Raw genomic sequence first — 19,795 nt, forward strand, 5'->3', positions numbered from 1 at the left:
CATTTGATTTCCAACAAAGCGCCGCATTTCCGGAAACGAGCTGCCTCGTTCTAGAAATGGCAACCCTTCGACTGGCACAAAAAAATACCATTTTTACAGGTCATGAATAAGGTGTATGAAAAAGCAAGGTCTTATACAGGGCCCGGGAAGTCTTGAATTGGGGGTGTGGGGGTACACTGTGTAACAATTATCTCAGTGACACTCAGCGCATGCAGCTAGCTTGTTGTTGCTGTCTCGATCTATTTTGAACACAATGATTTTTTTGAGTCACTTGAGAAAAAGTGACTCTATGTAATCGGTCAGTGTTAGTCTGTCCGGCCGGCCGGCCGTCCGTAGACACCACCTTAACGTTGGACTTTTCTCGGAAACTATCAAAGCGATCCGGCTCATATTTTGTTTAGTCGTGACCTCCAATGACCTCTACACTTTAACGATGGTTTCGTTGACCTTTGACCTTTTTCAAGGTCACAGGTCAGCGTCAAAGGAAAAATTAGACATTTTATATCTTTGACAAAGTTCATCGGATGTGATTGAAACTTTGTAGGATTATTCTTTACATCAAAGTATTTACATCTGTAGCCTTTTACGAACGTTATCAGAAAAACAAGGGAGATAACTAGCCTTTTCTGTTCGGCAACACACAACTTAACGTTGGGCTTTTCTCGGAAACTATAAAAGTGACCGGGCTCAAATTTTATGTGAACGTGACTCCCAGTGACCTCTACACTTTGACGTCTGCTTTGGTGACCTTTGACCTTTTTCAAGGTCACAGGTATGTCTTGAAGGAAAAAAATTGAAATATCATATCTCTGAAACTATTCATCGGATTTGATTCAAACTTTATAGGATTATTCTTTACATCAAATTATTTACATCTGTATTGTGTTGTGAATAGCAATTTCTTCCTGTCCATCTGATGCCTCATATAATATTCAGAACTGCGAAAGTGACTCGATCGAGCGTTTGCTCTTCTTGTTCTCAGAGTAGAGTGTTAGTTTGTAAGTTACAACAGGCTGAAATCATCTTTAATTTGAATCAACATTTTGCAACAATCTCTCACATCAATATATAGCGCACAGACTTGCACATCACGTTTTAAGAGCCTAGATTACCATGCAGTGACAAGAGCCTACTCAGTAAAGGGACGTAATGCTAGTATCTGCAGCCCAGAGAGACTGTGTGAGTTTTTTAAGACTGAGTAAAAAGTTATTAAAATCGATAGTTACCAGTGAAAAGTAACTTGTATCGGAACACCCTACCCCTGCCCTCCTCATTCATACAGGACTCTAATAACTCAAAGATTGATCAGCAATATTTTTCAGCCTGATATCCAAGGCACTATTTACAAGCAGATCAGATTATAGATTAGATTTTTAGGAGAAAAAGAACTGCAAAATAAAAACAAGTCGCGTAAGGCGAAATTTCTACATTTAGTCAAGCTGTGGAACTCACAGAATGAAACTGAACGCACTGCATTTTTTCACCAAGACCACATACTCGTAGTTTTGTCAGTCCACCGCTCGAGGCAAAGGCAGTGACATCGACAAGCCAGAAAAGTGCGGTAATGGTCGCGCTGACTAGGATAACACGCTTTTCTGTATCTCTATTCTTTTTAGCGTACTGAGTTTGTTTTTAATCCAAACATATCATATCTATATGTTTTTGGAATCAGGGACCGACAAGGAATAAGATGAAATTGTTTCTAAATCGATTTCGGACAATTAATTTTAATCATAATGTTCATATTTTTAATTTTCAGAGCTTGTTTGTAATCCAAATATAACATATGTATATGTTTTTGGAATCAGAAAATGACGAAGAATAAGATGAAATTGTTTTTGGATCGTTTAAAAAAAATATTTTAATGACAAGTTTCCGATTTTTAATGACCAAATTCATTTTTTAAGTCACCAACCTGAAATGCAATACAAAAGTCCGGCCTTCGTTGAAGATTGCTTTGCCAAAATTTCAATCAATTTGCTTGAAAAATGAGGGTGTGACAGTGCCGCCTCAACTTTTACAAAAAGCCGGATATGACGTCATCAAAGACATTTATCGAAAAAATAAAAAAATAAACATCCGGGAATATCATTCCCAGGAACTCTCATGTAAAATTTCTTAAAGATCGGTCCATTAGTTTAGTCTGAATCGCTCTACACACCCACACACACACACACACACGGCATACACCACGACCCTCGTCTCGATTCCCCCTCTATGTTTTGACTAAATGTAATGAAATTAGAAAAGATAAGAAAAGGTAAACTAATGTACTTATGCATGGGGTTCTTACAGTCATTTTATTGAACTGTTTCTCTTTCTCTCTGTCCTCTTTTCAGTCTCCCTTATAATTTTTATTTTTTTTTATTTATTTTTTTTTTATTTTTTTTTGGGGGGGGGGGAATCTTCTTTGAAGGAGCGGAGCCTGATATAATGCCAATTCAGCAGAAAGCCCCAAAATGAGTGGTTACTCTAGCTATCTTCTTACTTGACTGCTTGGAAAATAAAGATTATGTTTTGGATATTTACTTGTCAGATTACACGTGAACGTGGGCTTATCAGTTTTCTCCCCATTTTGCATAGATTCTTGTAGGCCTATAGCTTTCCTTCTTCTTTTTTGGCCGGAGTGGAATGAGGAGCTTAGTGATTCAGTGCCCCTCATACATTACATTTCATTGAAAGGAGTTAATACATTACAGAGAAATTACAAAAGAAAACGAAAAAAACACATTTTTAACGAGCTTTATCGAGGGTCCCTCCCAAGACCACTTTCCCGCTAACTAACGCAGCTAGCGAGGTTCCAAAAATCTATAAGTGACAGACTTCCGGTCGTTGTCGACAAACAGTCACGTGATAGCAACAGCCTTCACAGCAAGAGGTATCGACGGAAGCGCGGTAGTGACTGGTGCTGTAGTGTGGTGTCCTTCTGTTCAGGTGTGTTGTGTTTTCTACAAAATGCATCGTTCGTACAATTCAATCCTTCCCTGCCAGAATAAGATGTTGCAGCAGCGGTGGGACACTACCTACTACAATGAACACAGACGGAAGGTAAGAGAAGAGAGTTGGACTGTGAACGAAGTGAAGAAAATCGTGGTTTTGTTTCTTTCGTTTTTCTTTGATTTTGTCCTCTGTTTCCACGTATGGTCTATAGAACTAGGTATTGGTACCTAGACATCGAAGACGGAAGGTATACGAAGAATCATGATTTTGTTTCTTTCGTTTTTCTCTTACTTTCTGGTCTGTCTCTGTGTATAGTTCAGACACCACTGTTTGGGCTTCAGGAGTGTAAGGTAGAGAATAAAACTTAGAGTCTGTTTCCAGAAAAGCCTGTAACTCTACGTTACTTGTGCCAGACTCTCAGACGTCATTTCGACAGTAATTTGACATATTTCTTCAGACAGGGAATTATAGTTATGCAAATGGCGTGTGTGTGTGGGGGGGATTTAATGGGACATTTCACTTTTACAAATGCTATGGATTCCTTTTATTTTACAGTGAACTGAAATTGGATTGGTGTGATTGTGTGTGTAAGTAAACCAGAGAGACATATTAAAAAAACTAGCCTTCTCAGGGAAGCAATGGCATTCTTTTAGTCATCCCAAACCCTTTTTACATTTAGTCAAGTTTTGGCTAAATGTCTTAACATAGACGGGGAATTGAGACAAGGGTGGGTGTGTATGTGTGCCTTGTCTGTCTGTGTGTGTGTGTGTATGCGTGTGTGTAGAGCGATTCAGAGAAAACTATTGGACTGATCTTCATGAAACTTGACATAAGAGTTCCTGGGTATGATATCCCTAGACTTGTTTTAAATGTTTGTTGATAATGTCTTTTAGTGAAAGTTGAGGTGGCACTGTCACACCATCATTTTTCAATGAAATTGATTGAAATTTTGGTTGAGCAATCTCTGACTCAGTCTGGACTTTGGTATTGCATTTCAGCTCGAAAGCTTACAAATTAATTCATTAGTTTGCTCATGAAAGTTGTCATTGAAAACGAATTTTTACTGACAGATTGAAAAATTATTGCATAGTACTTCTCATCTTCTGAATTCAAAAATATGTAGATATGTTGTGTTTACTTTCAAAACGCGCTCAGAATTAAAGAAAATAGGTTAAGTATATACAATGTTGGCATGCTTCGCAGAGACAAGCGTGACCCGTCTCGGTCTTGGGGTATGGTTAGCCGGGACTATCTGAATGTAGTCTCGGCGATGACTGGTTTTTGGTGTTGATCTTTCAGTTTGATGCCAACAGATTAACTAAATGTTTTTATATCACTTTACCCGACTTGTTTTATTTATAGGTGAGAGGGAAATATGTTTAGCTCTGGTCAGCACATAAAGCACACACACAAAAAGTCTGTTTACGGTATCCCGACCGACCCTATTTTTTTGCGCAACCCTAGACCTTTTTTTGGCATTTGGAAAAAACTTTTTTTTTTTAAAAAGTCTGTTTTTTGGTAAAATAACTTAAAAATATGTTTTTTTGGAGATTTTTTTTTTTTTAAATCCCGACCTACCGACCCTATTTTTTTGCCTATGTTACCATAAACAGACTATTTTGTTGTTGTTGGCCTAATAAGTTCTATAATGTAATTTACAATTTTCATTCTATTGAAATGTCTTTTGTCTTTTTTTTTTCATAAAAAGGTTAAAGATGCAGCACCAATGGTTGACACAAAGGCGCCACCTACATACATGCACCTGCATCTTAAACTCAAAAAGCTACAGGTAAGTGAAGAAAGAATGTGGCGTACAGTGGACCCCCCTTTTAAGACCTACACAAATCTGAAAAAATCACGTCTTACAAAGGAGGGAGTCTTAAAATGGGGCAAATTTACAGAGGTTATGAACAGAAAGTCTGAGAAAACAGGGTCTTAAAAGGGGGGAGGGGGAGTCTTAAAAGGGGGGAGGGGGAATCTTAAAAGGGAGAGGGAGAGTCTTAAAAGGGGGAGTCTTAAAAGGGGGAGGGGGAGTCTTAAAAGGGGGGAGGGGAGTCTTAAAAGGGGGAGGGAGAGTCTTAAAAGGGAGAGGGAGAGTCTTAAAAGGGGGAGTCTTAAAAGGGGGAGGGAGAGTCTTAAAAGGGGGAGGGGAGTCTTAAAAGGGGGGAGGGGGAGTCTTAAAAGGGGGAGGGGGAGTCTTACAAGGGGGAGGGGAGTCTTAAAAGGGGGGAGGGGGAGTCTTACAAGGGGGAGGGGGAGTCTTAAAAGGGGGGAGGGGGAGTCTTAAAAGGGGGGAGGGGGAGTCTTAAAAGGGGGAGGGGGAGTCTTAAAAGGGGGGAGGGAGTCTTAAAAGGGGGAGGGGGAGTCTTACAAGGGGGAGGGGAGTCTTAAAAGGGGGGAGGGGGAGTCTTACAAGGGGGAGGGGGAGTCTTAAAAGGGGGGAGGGAGAGTCTTAAAAGGGGGAGGGGAGTCTTAAAAGGGGGGAGGGGGAGTCTTACAAGGGGGAGGGGGAGTCTTAAAAGGGGGGAGGGAGTCTTAAAAGGGGGAGGGGGAGTCTTACAAGGGGGAGGGGAGTCTTAAAAGGGGGGAGGGAGAGTCTTAAAAGGGGGAGGGGAGTCTTAAAAGGGGGGAGGGGGAGTCTTACAAGGGGGAGGGGGAGTCTTACAAGGGGGAGGGGGAGTCTTAAAAGGGGGGAGGGAGAGTCTTAAAAGGGGGAGGGGAGTCTTAAAAGGGGGGAGGGGGAGTCTTACAAGGGGGAGGGGGAGTCTTACAAGGGGGAGGGGAGTCTTAAAAGGGGGAGGGGGAGTCTTACAAGGGGGAGGGGAGTCTTAAAAGGGGGAGGGGGAGTCTTACAAGGGGGAGGGGAGTCTTAAAAGGGGGAGGGGGAGTCTTACAAGGGGGAGGGGGAGTCTTAAAAGGGGGGAGGGGGAGTCTTACAAGGGGGAGGGGGAGTCTTAAAAGGGGGAGGGGGAGTCTTACAAGGGGAGGGGAGTCTTAAAAGGGGGAGGGGGAGTCTTAAAAGGGGGAGGGGGAGTCTTACAAGGGGGAGGGGGAGTCTTAAAAGGGGGGAGGGGGAGTCTTAAAAGGGGGGAGGGGAGTCTTAAAAGGGGGGAGGGGAGTCTTAAAAGGGGGAGTCTTAAAAGGGGGGAGGGGAGTCTTAAAAGGGGGAGGGGGAGTCTTAAAAGGGGGAGGGAGAGTCTTAAAAGGGGGAGGGGGAGTCTTAAAGGGGGGAGTCTTAAAAGGGGGAGGGGGAGTCTTAAAAGGGGGAGGGGGAGTCTTAAAAGGGGGAGGGGGAGTCTTAAAAGGGGGGAGGGGGAGTCTTAAAAGGGGGGTTCCACTGTATTACTTGATATTTACCATCTTCACACACAGCAGAACCCCCTTCTCACATCCTTCCCCACCTTCGATGAAAGACCCGGACTTTTAGAGGTCTTGAAAGCGGGTTCCATTGTGGCAGTAGAAACTTTTGTTTAGAATCTCTTCATTGAAAAGAAACAATATTTTCTTCCAATTCCCAGCCACTGTCTTTTCTGTTTGTATGTTGCTCATGTCTTTCATACTGTGACTTTTCTCTCTGTTTTTTTCTTCTTTTTTTTCTTCTTGTTAGGCCTTGGAGTTTTGAATATGCCCTCTCATTTTCTTATGAGGCTTCAATGTCCATCCAAGCTATTTCAGTGTACGTACATGTATAAAGAACATGAACAGGATTAATTGTTGTATTGAACATCAGTAAAAAAAACATTGTTCAATATGTTCACAAAATAAATTTTACATTTGAATTGAAGTGGAATATTTCACTTGCATTGAACAGCACATCATTCCGATCTGATTTGTATACTTCAGATTAAATCATGAAGATGGATTATTAATGTCTAGCTGCAGTGGAATAAACATTACCACAGACAAATACGATCACCTTGAAAATGGGGTTTTCTAGAAAGAACTGTTTACAGAATCCGTTGGAATTCCTCTCATCCATTTTTAGGCTATCACTTTTGTTATCAGGAGAATGTGCGTGCAATGTACTACAGATGAAATCCATGATTCAGTGATACAGTTATGAATCCAGCAATCATCAACATTATCAGCTCCAAGGGTATTAGTTGAACAGTGCCCGAAGATGCTAAATGGGACTTTCACTGCCTGAAAATCCCTGTGTGGGTTAAGTTGGCACTCACCAAAGATTAGATCCTTTCATGCCTTTTGTGAGGAGATTAGCGTAGAGATAAGAGATAGGGCAGTACTGACAGAAACTACAGGTTACCAGTAATGGGAGAATTGTATGAAGAATTTTTTTAGGCTGATGTATTTCTTTTTTATTTTTTTTTTAAATTTTTTTTTTGAGGGGGGGGGGGGGGGGTGTTGGGGGGCAAAGCATTTCTTGGTCTGAGGTGCAGATGAATTTGTTTGTTTGTTTTTGATTTTGTTTAATTCAGGAATTTTAAGCAAACAGTGCACACACTCTTTCTTATTTTTTTTATTTTTCAACACTTTTATTTATTTGAATCATCTTTTTATGATAGTGTTTGAGTGTGTGAGTCTGGGTATTTATAATAGTCTGCTTATACACAGAGGAGAAAAAATGAACATATACATAACATTTTTCCATACTCCTTATATTCTTTCCAGAAGATACATGTACCTTGTTGAAGATTCTAGAGTGTTCCAAATAGCAACCAAGCTTAGGACGTTACAATTTCAGGTTAAAATCAAAGAGTACTGAAAATAGAAAGGTAAACAAACTGTCTATGACAGTCGATTCAGGATGGCGACATTTAAGAACAGCATGCAATATTGATCAAGCATTGCAGCGCAAACATTCAACCCTTTTAACTCCGTGTGGAAACGGCATTGATTTTTTACCACTCTGGGAAATTGCTGTCTGTCTTTTATCTACAGGGGGAAAGCCTTTGTTTAACTTTCAATAATGAATAAACATAATGTTTCCGGCTTTGGATAAAATGGTGTGCTGCTGCTGAAGACATTAAATATGCAAGGTGTATCAACTATTCATGCTCATAAACCCCCTTTAGAATCAAAGGAACATGCTAAATCTTTTACTTTTCATACCTGCTGTTTCAGTTAATACAGGTTCAGTGGACCCCCCCTTTTAGGACACTGTATTTTGTTTGAAGAAAGTGGTTTTAACTGATGTCTTAACCGAACACACCGGCCACTCCCAAGCATACCCAAGGCTTTCTTAACAATATCCTGTAGTTTCAGTAGGTATAACTGTCGTACATGGAGTGGAGCAAGCAGCATTAGATCAACTGGAATCTAATACTGTCAGACAAAGTGTCCCTATATTACTTGGAGAAAAGGGGACGGCTTCACAAGTTGGGTACTTGAGGCCAACACTCAAGTGCTTTATGGTTTGGTCTGGAGTTGTAGTGGTGTCACTCGCAGGACAATTCAGAATACCTTGATAAGAGAAGTTCTGTCTGGGTTGTCAGTCTGGTGAATTTGCCCTTTGCATATAAGTGCAGCTCCTTGTTTGATTTTTGGTTTCTTTGTGGCTTCCGTATTCATTGTTTTTTGTCTGTGTTTTTAGTGGGTTTTTTCTCCCCTTCAGCTTAAGACATTACTGTTTCATGTGGCGTGTCTCTTACAAAAAGGCAAACATTTATTTGTGCATTTTTTTTTTAGTATAATTTTTTTTTTCTTAATTTTTACTTTTACATCACCACCACCCCACCCCTACCCCTTATTTCCCAACATAATTATCACCCCCCACCCCTCGCTGGCAGATGTATACTTTGAAGTACAGTACAGAATAATTTTATTGTTTTATTTTATTTTATTTTTGCGCTCATGCATTCATCAAAAGATTGTAATGATTTCTATACCAACAGTTGGAGGAGGAGCGACTGGCCACCATCGAGCGTGACAACCGCATTTTGTTGGAAAAAATGTCATACATCATGAGAACAAGAGGCAGGATCGACAACCGCAACAACTATGAATACAAGAGGTGACCCTTTGTTTTTCTTTGGAGCGATTCTTCTTCTTCTTTGTTCATGGGCTGAAACTCCCACGTTCACTCATGTTTTTGCATGAGTGGGTTTTTTCGTGTATGACCGTTTTTACCCCACCATTCAGGCAGCATACGCCGATTTCGGAGGAAGCATGCTGGGTATTTTCGTGTTTGTATAACCTACCGAACTCTGACATGGATTACAGGATCTTTTCCGTGCGCACTTGGTCTTTGTGCTTGCGTGTACACACGAAGGGGGGTAAGGCACTAGCAGGTCTGCACAGAAGTTGACCTGGGAGATCGGGAAAATCTCAACCCTTAACCCACCAGGCGGCCGTGGCCGGTGTCACAAACTGAAACCTCTGCTGAACAATCCTTCTCATTGCGGTTAATGCGCATGCGCCAATCTTGGACTTAAAAAATGCGACCCTTTGATTTGGTTAAAAGAAATTAAGATGCAACTTACATTACACAGGGGGTCACAGTTGAGTATCGTTTGTTTTTCAAACTTCAGCGAGTTAGCTCAGGATCTATTCCTATATAGTCACAGAAAACCAGACAGAGACTAAATTGGTTATAGTGTTCATACTTAAAAACCTGTAACTCACAGTGCTTGGTTTCAGCTTGAACCATGAAAAAAGACAGCGCAAGTTTCTGCATTTGAAATCCAATGGAGACTTTGGTTTAATTGTGTCCAGGTGTAAAAAGATGTTACGGAGCTTGGTTTCAGCTTGAACCGTGAGATGGAGACTTAGGTTCTCGTCCATGTGTAAAATCCTGTAACTCTTTCTGCTTGGTTTCAGCTTGAACCGTGAGATGGAGACTTAGTTCTCGTCCATGTGTAAAAAGCTGTAACTCGATCTGCTCCAGGTTTCAACTTGAACCGTGAGATGGAGACTTAGGTTCTCGTCCATGTGTAAAAACCTGTAACTCGATCTGCTTGGTTTCAGCTTAAACCGTGAGATGGAGACTTAGGTTCTCGTCCATGTGTAAAAACCTGTAACTCGATCTGCTTGGCTTTAAGCTTTAACCGAGAGACGGAGACTTAGGTTCTCGTCCATGTGTAAAAACCTGTAACTCGATCTGCTTGGTTTCAGCTTGAACCGAGAGATGGAGACTTAAAGGTTCTCGTCTCTCGTCCATGTTTAAAAACCTGTAACTGTGCTTGGTTTCAGCTTGAACCGTGAGAAGCGACAGCGGGAGTTGCTGCGTGTGACGCGAGAGAACCAGGAGATCTTGAAGCGAATCAACATGAGGAAACCCGAGTACAGTGTACAGGTCTGGGCCAAAGACTGGGAGGAGAACCAGAAATTCATGGACAGCATTTCCGCTTTCCCTAAAGACTGGTGGTTGGAAGAGGTAAGTGGTGTGCGTCTTTCCTGGGAATTGTGGCTTGATTACAGTGGAATCCGCCTTTTAAGACCCAAAAACATTTTAAGAAAATGAGGTCTGAATGGAGAGGGAGTTTTAATGGTACTGAACTTGTCAAATCCAGGTGCACGGAGCCCCTGGGGCTTTTAGTCATACCTCAGGCAGCTATCCGTTAGAAGAACTACCAAGTTTCATTGACTTGCACCCAAAGAGTCAAGAACTGCGATTTTTTTACGAATTAATTTCGTACTCGGACCCGGCTGGTCTTGACCTATTTTTGGATCTAAATTTAGATCAGGTAGATCACCACATCATGCACAAAAAGACACGTCACTAGCAAACTATGTCAGACGTCATCATGAGTTTGTGTAAAACAAAATGGAGGCCGGAATCACTCATTTGAATCGAACTCCGACCAAACACGTTCCACGTAATAACTAGGTTAATTTATGCACTCGCGTGAACAAGAAACTGTCGAGCTTCATAGATGTCGTCGTTGGGTAGTTTTGGGTTTGTTTTACTACCATAGGAGGATTTTTGAACTGTAAATGCACTCAGCTGCAACAAAAACGCAAAACGAAGGCTGTGAGCTGCACTGTGCCTTTTTTTTAAACAGAGGTAAGTTCACTGAAGTTGTACGGAATACAAATCTGGAGAAAAAAAATCTTCCATCGGTTGGGTCTTAAAATGGGGGTTTCACTGTTCTATTAAAGATAATTAGTTTGAAAAAGAAGCAGGTGAGCAATATTAACAGAGGTAAGCTTTGGAAATAAATTATAAGCGAGTTTGCAATTTGGTTTTTGAGTTTGTGGTTTCAATTTTTTTTTTTCTTTTCACCTGGAACGGGGAGGTTGAGTTTTTGTTTGGTTATTTGAGTTTCTTTGTGTTTTGCACCATGATGTTTTGGCTTTCTAATCATCACGCCATCTTGCTGTGCGAGTTGTCTTGCTGTGATCATGTGTTACTTCTCTATCCACCCATGAAAGTGCTGTTTGCAGTTCAACTTTGAGGTTGAAAAACACGCATCAGATCACAGCCTCCATTTTCATTGATGAAGAATGACCATTTAAGTATCAGCATTTAACTTCTAAAATTCTTGGCAAATACTTTTCCTTGTGTGTGCGGCACTATCAGGCATCTCATCTGCAATATACAGTCCAGTAAGGCGCTAACGTTGAATACCATCAAGCTGTCACCCATTCCGAAATCACAGCAAGAGCTACAATCTTGAAATGTGTTGTTTGCATTCAGATCTTTTTTTTCTTGGGGAAATACTCTTGAATGATCTTTGAAAGGTCAGTTTCAGTCTGCTTTTATGGTTGGAACATTTTCTGTTCCTCTGTCAGTCTTTCCCCCTTCATTTGTAAATTGCTTTGATTTTGTTGTGTTATATTTTTTATTTTTTATTTGTCGGGTCTTTTGTGTACATTTTTGTTCATATGCTACTGAAGTATAGCTGGTTTGGGGGGACTTAGATGAGCAATGCCTGCGCATTTTACATAATGTAAAATCATGCCAATAAAGAAACCCCTTGTTTTTAGCACTTTGTCAGTCATGACAAAGACAACATTTTCACAAAAATAGCATACATCGCACATTGTCACATCCACACCCACATCTGCACACCATCTCTTAACACGGCTCATGTTTCAGGAAAATCAGAAGGATCGTTCCAAGAGCCGTCAAAAGGAGCAGGAGCAGAAACGTCAGGGTGAAAGCCGATCGCAGGAGAAGCGTGAAGAAGACGAACAGCAGAAACAAAAGGACGAAGAGGAGGAGCAAGCACGACAACAGAAGGAGAAAGAAGAGGAAGAGAAACAACAGAAAGAGAAGGAGAAGAAAACGCCTAAAAAGGAGAAGAAACAGAAGAAGGAGCCGGAGCAGAAGAAGGAGCCGGAGCAGAAGGAGTCGGAGCAGAAGGAGCCGGAACAGCAGAAGAAACAGTCTGCACAGAAAAAGGAGCCAGAGCAAAAGAAGGATCCAGAACAGCAGAAGAAAGAACCCAGCACGCTACAGGAGAAAGAAAACACAAACACACAGCAGAAGGAGGAATCTTCCCATCTGGAACAACAAAAAGAAACAGCCTAAGAGGAGAATAATCCCCCCTCCCCCCCCCCCCCCCCCCCCCGAAATCTTACTGGTTCTCTCTGACACTGATGGTGATGTTTCGTATTCCAAAGAATTTTGTCAGTCAAGGGTGTCCTGATCTTGTTTTTATGTAAGAAATGTATGGTGAGTAAAGAGACTGATAAGCAGGCAATGTTTTACGCTTACCATTCAAAACAATGGCACCTCTTCACTCATTATAGAGCACACGTTCAGAAACCTCTTCTAATCTTGCATTTATGATTCGTAAAAGTTTCATTTGGGTTCTTTTTGCCAGTTCCTTGCATGTATCTGTTCTGTTTTCTTTGTACATTGAAATACAAATGCAGGTGATAAAAGTGCAGTTAATGGAATGTAAATGTTTTGTCTCTTTCCAAAGGTGCCTTCTCACCTGTTGAAAACAATTGCACATGCTGTAAGCTTTAGCTGTTGATCATTTGTCCAGCACTAAAAAATAAAAATAAAAGAGGTAACACACTAACCATTATACTGTCAATGTAACTAATAAATCCATTTGCAGATGTACCCTTGCATTAAACATTTTCCACAGATGATATTTATTTAAGCTTCAAAATTCCAGCAAGTGTCTAATCTTGCATTTTACCTGTGAATAATGTAAATCTCACCTGTCTCACTTATTACTACATGTATCAAAAACTTTACACTGCGTTTTCAGTTATATCAAAGGTTGTGATTGATTGTGTTTCTTTGTGTGTTAATTCTTTATTTTTGTGATTAAATTGATTTCTGTATGGTAATTAGCATGTTTTACCAAACTGTTGTTCTCATATTGTTTTCCTCCATTTTCATTTTCACCATGTCAAAGAAGCATATCTTGAATACTTCAAGTTGAGATCAAAAATCAAACATTTGTGATAAAATTGTGATAACGTTGATCTCTTGTGTTCTAAACTTGAAAAAGATAATTCCTGCACCCTGAATACTTAGTTCCACACAGTATTATTACGTTAGTGTCAACACTTCTGAAGTATGCTCAATCTTCATTTCGGTCTCTGGGTTTAAAACAAGAATTCATCTGCAGATGCTTCTGTTCCAGAAGAACAAAATTCAGATGCACAAGCGTTCTTTAAATGTTATTCTTTCAACATTCCTTGATGGTACTTTGCATCATGCATTTGTCAGAAATTTGTCAACCAGAATCCATGATTTTTTTCCCAAACATTATTTTCAGATAAGTACGATTATATGTCTGTGACCAAACCCTCATTTTTGTAACTTTAAAGAGCAACTTGATTTTGTCTTAGTCTTTGTAGAAAATCCCAACTGTGTTTGGTAATATTTTTCTACCCACATTGAAAATGTCAGTTAAATCATTTGATCTTACGAGTATTTTTGTTTGGACAATGTCTCCTGTAAAGCATAATTTTCCCATGATTGTTTATTTCTTTATTCTATACCCACAGTCATATTGTTGTTTAGATTTTTATTCTATACATTTTGTGCCAATCAGTTTGTATTTAAAAGTGGCTTTAAGTGTGTGTTGATGTAAAAAGAAAATTCATGCATTTTATTTGTGTTGCATTTTTCAACAAACTTTATCTTTTCAATGTTTGGTGGGATAGACTGAAGGTGAATGTTTTGTGTACAGCAAATTTAATTTTGACCGTCTCCTTTTTTGTACTTACTAAGTATAGTCATCATGCGCCAACATTCTCACTCTCTCACTAATAAACCTGCAGCTTAATCAGGGATTGTCACTTTAAATCAGCTTCGCCATTGTTTTTTTCTTTGGAGTACATGTACTAACAAGAGGCGAAGCCTTCAAGGCTCACGTAAGAAATCGACAAACAGTAACACAAACTCAATCACTCCGTCACACATACACACACACACACATAGGTGACACTGTGCAAGAAAGCGAGACACTAGATCTAGATCTGTTTGTCTGCATGTAGCCTACTTACAGGGACACGACTGCCAACTAGTCTCGGCCCGCTCAAAATAACAATGACCGAGACTTTCAGTAATTCCTTCGCGTGACGTCTAACCCTCTTACGCCATAATGTGACGTCTTCAAATGTTAAAGTTTCTATCACATACACACACACACACACACACACACACACACACACGCACAGACAGACAAAGTTTATCATCGCATAGGCTACACTTACGTGAGCCAAAAATAATGTTTGAAATGCTTTGAGAGGGCAAACAATCATTGAAGTAATAAAGCACATTTGAATGAGTGAAAAGAGGGAAAGTGAAACAGGCTTGCTTAAAATAAACACTCTTATTGTTTGTTTGATTTAAATTTATCACCAGAAGCCATACGCATTTCATGTAAGCACCTTTCTGTATCAGTTGTAATGATTGACCACTCATTTAGATATATTTTATTTTTTGTCGTCTATCTTATTTTAATGAATTGTAAAGTTTATAGCTGTGATCAGTGGAGTGGAGAACAATGCTTTGTTCGGTTATCAGCATTATCACCGTTTTAGTCAACCTTGAACACATTTTTATTTCTCTTCTTGTACATTAATTTTTAAATATTTCAGACCTATATTAGAGGTCCCTGGTCCTGTGTTTCGTTTTGTGCTATTTTCACTTGTGCTCAAAATCTATCTGTTAAATAATACACCTCATCATTATTTTAGCTTTGTCTTAGTCTTCTTTCCTGGTATCGTTAGTGAATATAACAAGTATGTTTCTATTTTTTCTGTTACATTATATTTTCTATCCTCTCATTGAAGTTTACTTCATTCAGTCAGCATTAGCATGCAATATTTGGTGGTTGTTTCAGTTAAAACAAATGTGGCCTCAAGGGCAATGAAAACAGAAATAAAATTCTTCTATTACATTTCGATCAGTTGTAAGGACATAGACAAGTGGCTTTGAAATCATTTTTAGAACTAAGGGTTAAGATTTCCAATTGTTATTTTTTGTTTACATTTTGTGTCTTTTTTCTTTTCTTTTTTCCTTTTTTATATTTAGTCAAGTTTTGACTAAATATTTTAACATCGAGGGGGAATCGAAACGAGGGTCGTGGTGTATGTGCGTGTGTGTGTCTGTGTGTGTGTGTGTGTGTGTAGAGCGATTCAGACTAAACTACTGGACCGATCTTTATGAAATTTGACATGAGAGTTCCTGGGTATGAAATCCCCGAACGTTTTTTTCATTTTTTTGATAAATGTCTTTGATGACGTCATATCCTCCCGCAGTGGGGCACTGCGGTTATGAAATTAAAGGCCCCTCCTGTTTTTGGAACCGCAGGAGCTTTCTAGTTTGCTGTTAGGTAGATTTTTGGTTCCTCTTTCCTGTCATGCTCTCTTTTTCTTCATGAATTCTTTTCTTTTTTCTGCCTTCTTGCTCATTCACCTGTATTTTTTCCAAAAATCTTTTCTATTGCCGCTTGTCTCGCGATTCATGTATAGTTTAATTTGTTAGTGTTCTGATGTAAGTCCAGCAGTAGATAGGTTAAGCCTATTTTAACATACTGGAAACTGGTAATCTTCCAGTAGGTATTAATTTAGTTTTACTAAAGCCTGCTGGGACACAAGTAATGGGTTAGTGCATTTGTAAACAGGAATCGCTTGACAAGTGGCCCCCTTCATCCCCCCCTTCCTCGTCCTGATATGGCTCTGCGTAGTCGGCTGGACGTTAAGCAACAAATAAACAAACAAACAAACAAACGTCATATCCGGCTTTTTGTGAAAGTTGAAGCAGCACTGTCACGCCCTCATTTTTTTAATCAAATTGATTGAAATGTTGGTTGAGTAATCTTCGATAAAGCCCGGACTTCGGTATTGCATTTCAGCTTGGTGGCTTAAAAATTAATTAATGACTTTGGTCATTAAAAATCGGAAAATTGTAAAAATAAATAAAAATTTATAAAACGATCCAAATTTACGTTCATCTTATTCTCCATTATTTTGCTGATTCCAAAAACATATAAATATGTTATATTTGGATTAAAAACAAGCTCTGAAAATTAAATATATATACAAATTATTATCAAAATTAAATTGTCGAAATCAATTTAAAAACACTTTCATCTTATTCCTTGTCGGTTCCTGATTCCAAAAACATATAGATATGATATGTTTGGATTAAAAACACGCTCAGAAAGTTAAAACGAAGAGAGGTACAGAAAAGCGTGCTATCCTTCTCAGCGCAAGTACTACCCCGCTCTTCTTGTCAATTTCACTGCCTTTACCGTGAGCGGTGGACTGACGATGCTACGAGTATACGGTCTTGCTGCGTTGCATTGCGTTCAGTTTCATTCTGTGAGTTCGACAGCTACTTGACTAAATGTTGTATTTTCGCCTTACGCGACTTGTTTTAAGCTGTACGCGGCATGGGAGTTATATTTCATATTTAATTTGTGTCCACCAAATAAAACTGAAATTAATAGTTTTTCAAAAACAAAGTTTGCTTTCCTATCAATTGGTTAGACAAATTCCATTTCTAGACTTGTTTCCTCCATTTGAAGGTCCTTTCATGGTGGTTTGTACCAACACTGCCACAGTACCCAGTCAAAATCTTTCGCCTTTGTCATTGTTTGCGCTGTTAATAACTGCCTTCTTAACAACAAGTGTGTGCTTTTGGTTTAACATAAACTGCTTTGCATTCGAAGGGATTTACTTGGAGATGTTATGGTAGAAACAGTTGGAATGAACGAAGACAGGTGTTGCTTAAATACTATACTTTACACGTTTATTTATAATTGAAACATGGAACTTCTTGCTCAAACTATTGATGTGTAAAAAAAATAATATATCTACCAAAAGAGAAAACCACTTACTCTGTCATTTTGAATGCATCCGTGTGTGTGTGTGTGTGTGTGTGTGTGTGTGTGTGTGTGTGTGTGTGTGTGTGTGTGTGTGTGTGTGTGTTGTTGTACTGTGTGCAATTAAAACTTTATCCAGATACAAAGTTAGTATGTCTACACCTATTCTTTACTATCTGGAACTGTGAGAAAGGAAAGAAACACAATGTAAAAGTGAACATAAATGATTTCACGAATGCCTTCAGAAACACACATCAAGCTAGTTTTACAATTTCAAAATATATTTTTGTCTTTGTTCAAATTCCATGAGAGTTTGAATGACTTAAAATTTCAAACCAAATTTGGTCATTCTTGGATTCTGATTTAGAGGATGTGGTGAGTATGAATCTTTTATGATGTATATAAATGCTGTAATTTGCAATTTTATTCCTTTGTCTGAGGAACTTGTTTTCAATTACAAATAATAATAACAGCAACAAAACTGTGGAGACAGTCCAAAAACAAAGAGACTGCCAACGTTCCAAAATTCAGAATCAAAAAACCTTTCTAGGTTTTTGATTGTGAAGACAGTAAACTGTCTTCTGCTTTTCGTGATTTACATTTAGGCCTCCAATTACATAAGGTACACTACATTGGGGTGTGCACGTTAATGATCCTACGATTGACAAAAGGGTCTTTCCTGGCAAAAATGTATAGGCATAGATAAACAAAATGTCCACCAAATACCCGTGTGACTTGGAATAATAGGCCGTGAAAAGTAAATATTCGCCGTAATGGCTTGAGATTTACTGGCCGATGTGAATGCGTGATATATTGTGTAAACAATTCCATCTCACACGGCAGAAATTAATATGTAAAGCGCTTAGAGAATGTCAAGCGCTATATAAATCTCCCATATAAATAAATAAATAAATAGTTAAATTTCTTGGCTTACTGTAAAGTAGTGTACATGTATGACCATCGTTGTAGTTACAAATGCACATGTATTATTTGACAATTATTCATATTACATGTACTATTAATAATTAATATTGGTATGATTTGTATCATGAAGAGGTTACATTAAGCCCTATAGTTGTATGTACACATTTATCATTCATATCTTTGGCACCAAAAATAAGAGGCAGAATAAGACATGTTGCTAAAATAGCGTATTGTGTTATCATTTTCATCATGAAGAGGTTACATAAAGCCCTATACTCACATTTTTCATTATATTTCTTTTAACCAAAAGTTAAAGGCAGAATAAGACATGTTGCTAAAATTGCTTTCCTGGTGTTTACAGGAGAGGACTGCCCGCCAGGAGAACAGTGATGAGGAGAGACAGGATGAGGAGAGACAGGATGAGGAGAGACAGGATGAGGAGAGACAGGATGAGGAGAGACAGGATGAGGAGAGACAGGACGAGGATGAGGAAGAAGAAGAGAATGAGGAAAAGGAAGAGGAAAAGGAAGGGAAAAAGGCAGAGGAATCAACTCAACAACAGACAGACTCTACAGACAAAACAGAAGAGGAAAAAGCATAAAACACCTAACTGATTTTTATATGGTGTTGAGAAGAATAATCTATGCAATTTTATGCAATCTTTAACAAACAAACCTTATGCAATCTTTAACAAAACTCTCATTTCATGATCCTGTACAATTGGTAATGATTTGATTTTATCAAAAGTCTTAGTTTCATGATCATGGAAACACTGTTTCAAATCACTGTACAATATGTACATGAATCACAAGAATCTCCATATTGTTTTCTTTCCAGTCTCTTGTTTGTTGGTTTGCTTGCTCATTTCAAATTGTAATACTATTTGCATTGTTGAAAACTGAATGTTCTGAAACAAAAATGTTGTAAAAAAATAAAGCATTTATAATTCTGAGTTTTGCATATTTGATCTGTGTGAATGATGTTTCTGCTTTTCGTCTTCTAGCTGTTGTTTTTTTTGTTTTTGTTTTTTTTAATTCCAGAATTATGTGTTTGTGTGTGTGATGAATTTGCTGTACTATGTGTGGACATACATATAAAAGTTGCGTGAAAATACACAAAGAAATAAAAATTTAAGCATCAAAAGTGCAGAGATGGAAAATTCATCCTTTCCCTTCACTCTTAAAATGGCAAGTGTGCACACATCATTTCAGCAGAGCATCTGGAACCTATTTTAGTTCTACACACGCACATACCATGTTGTTGGACTAGGTTGTGAATTTTAAACCAAAACAAACAAGAAGAGCAAACGCTCGATCGAGTCACTTTCGCAGTTCTGAATATTATATGAGGCATCAGATGGACAGGAAGAAATTGCTATTCACAACACAATGAGTCACGTTCACATAAAATTTGAGCCCGGTCACTTTTATAGTTTCCGAGAAAAGCCCAACGTTAAGTTGTGTGTTGCCGAACAGAAAAGGCTAGTTATCTCCCTTGTTTTTCTGATAACGTTCGTAAAAGGCTACAGATGTAAATACTTTGATGTAAAGAATAATCCTACAAAGTTTCAATCACATCCGATGAACTTTGTCAAAGATATAAAATGTCTAATTTTTCCTTTGACGCTGACCTGTGACCTTGAAAAAGGTCAAAGGTCAACGAAACCATCGTTAAAGTGTAGAGGTCATTGGAGGTCACGACTAAACAAAATATGAGCCCGATCGCTT

The 19,795-nt window shown here is 38.9% G+C and overlaps 1 protein-coding gene across 2 annotated transcripts; it reads left to right on the plus strand.

Annotated features, from left to right (window-relative positions):
• Positions 1 to 2,843: 2,843 nt before the first annotated feature.
• LOC138946222 (sperm axonemal maintenance protein CFAP97D1-like) lies at positions 2,844 to 18,996 on the plus strand. 2 transcript variants are annotated; one of them, XM_070317749.1, is made up of 5 exons: positions 2,844 to 3,048; positions 4,649 to 4,729; positions 8,793 to 8,911; positions 10,090 to 10,273; positions 18,430 to 18,996. In XM_070317749.1, exons 1-5 carry the CDS (start codon positions 2,956 to 2,958, stop codon positions 18,667 to 18,669), a joined length of 717 nt encoding a protein of 238 aa, XP_070173850.1. In that variant the 5' UTR covers positions 2,844 to 2,955; the 3' UTR covers positions 18,670 to 18,996. The 2 variants fall into 2 exon arrangements, with proteins under 2 accessions (XP_070173850.1, XP_070173848.1); XM_070317747.1 differs by lacking the exon at positions 18,430 to 18,996 and adding an exon at positions 11,939 to 17,151 and having other exon boundaries at positions 2,848 to 3,048.
• Positions 18,997 to 19,795: the final 799 nt, after the last annotated feature.

This window comes from Littorina saxatilis, linkage group LG13, assembly GCF_037325665.1.
Source record: "Littorina saxatilis isolate snail1 linkage group LG13, US_GU_Lsax_2.0, whole genome shotgun sequence".
NCBI lineage: Eukaryota > Metazoa > Mollusca > Gastropoda > Littorinimorpha > Littorinidae > Littorina > Littorina saxatilis.

Bases quoted from the DNA above. Each gene is read 5' to 3' on its own strand.
- LOC138946222 (XM_070317747.1), top strand. From the start codon at position 2,956: ATGCATCGTTCGTACAATTCAATCCTTCCCTGCCAGAATAAGATGTTG. The intron at 8,912-10,089 runs GTGACCCTTTGT...GCTTGGTTTCAG, and splicing joins AACAACTATGAATACAAGAG to CTTGAACCGTGAGAAGCGAC. The intron at 10,274-11,938 runs GTAAGTGGTGTG...CTCATGTTTCAG, and splicing joins AAGACTGGTGGTTGGAAGAG to GAAAATCAGAAGGATCGTTC.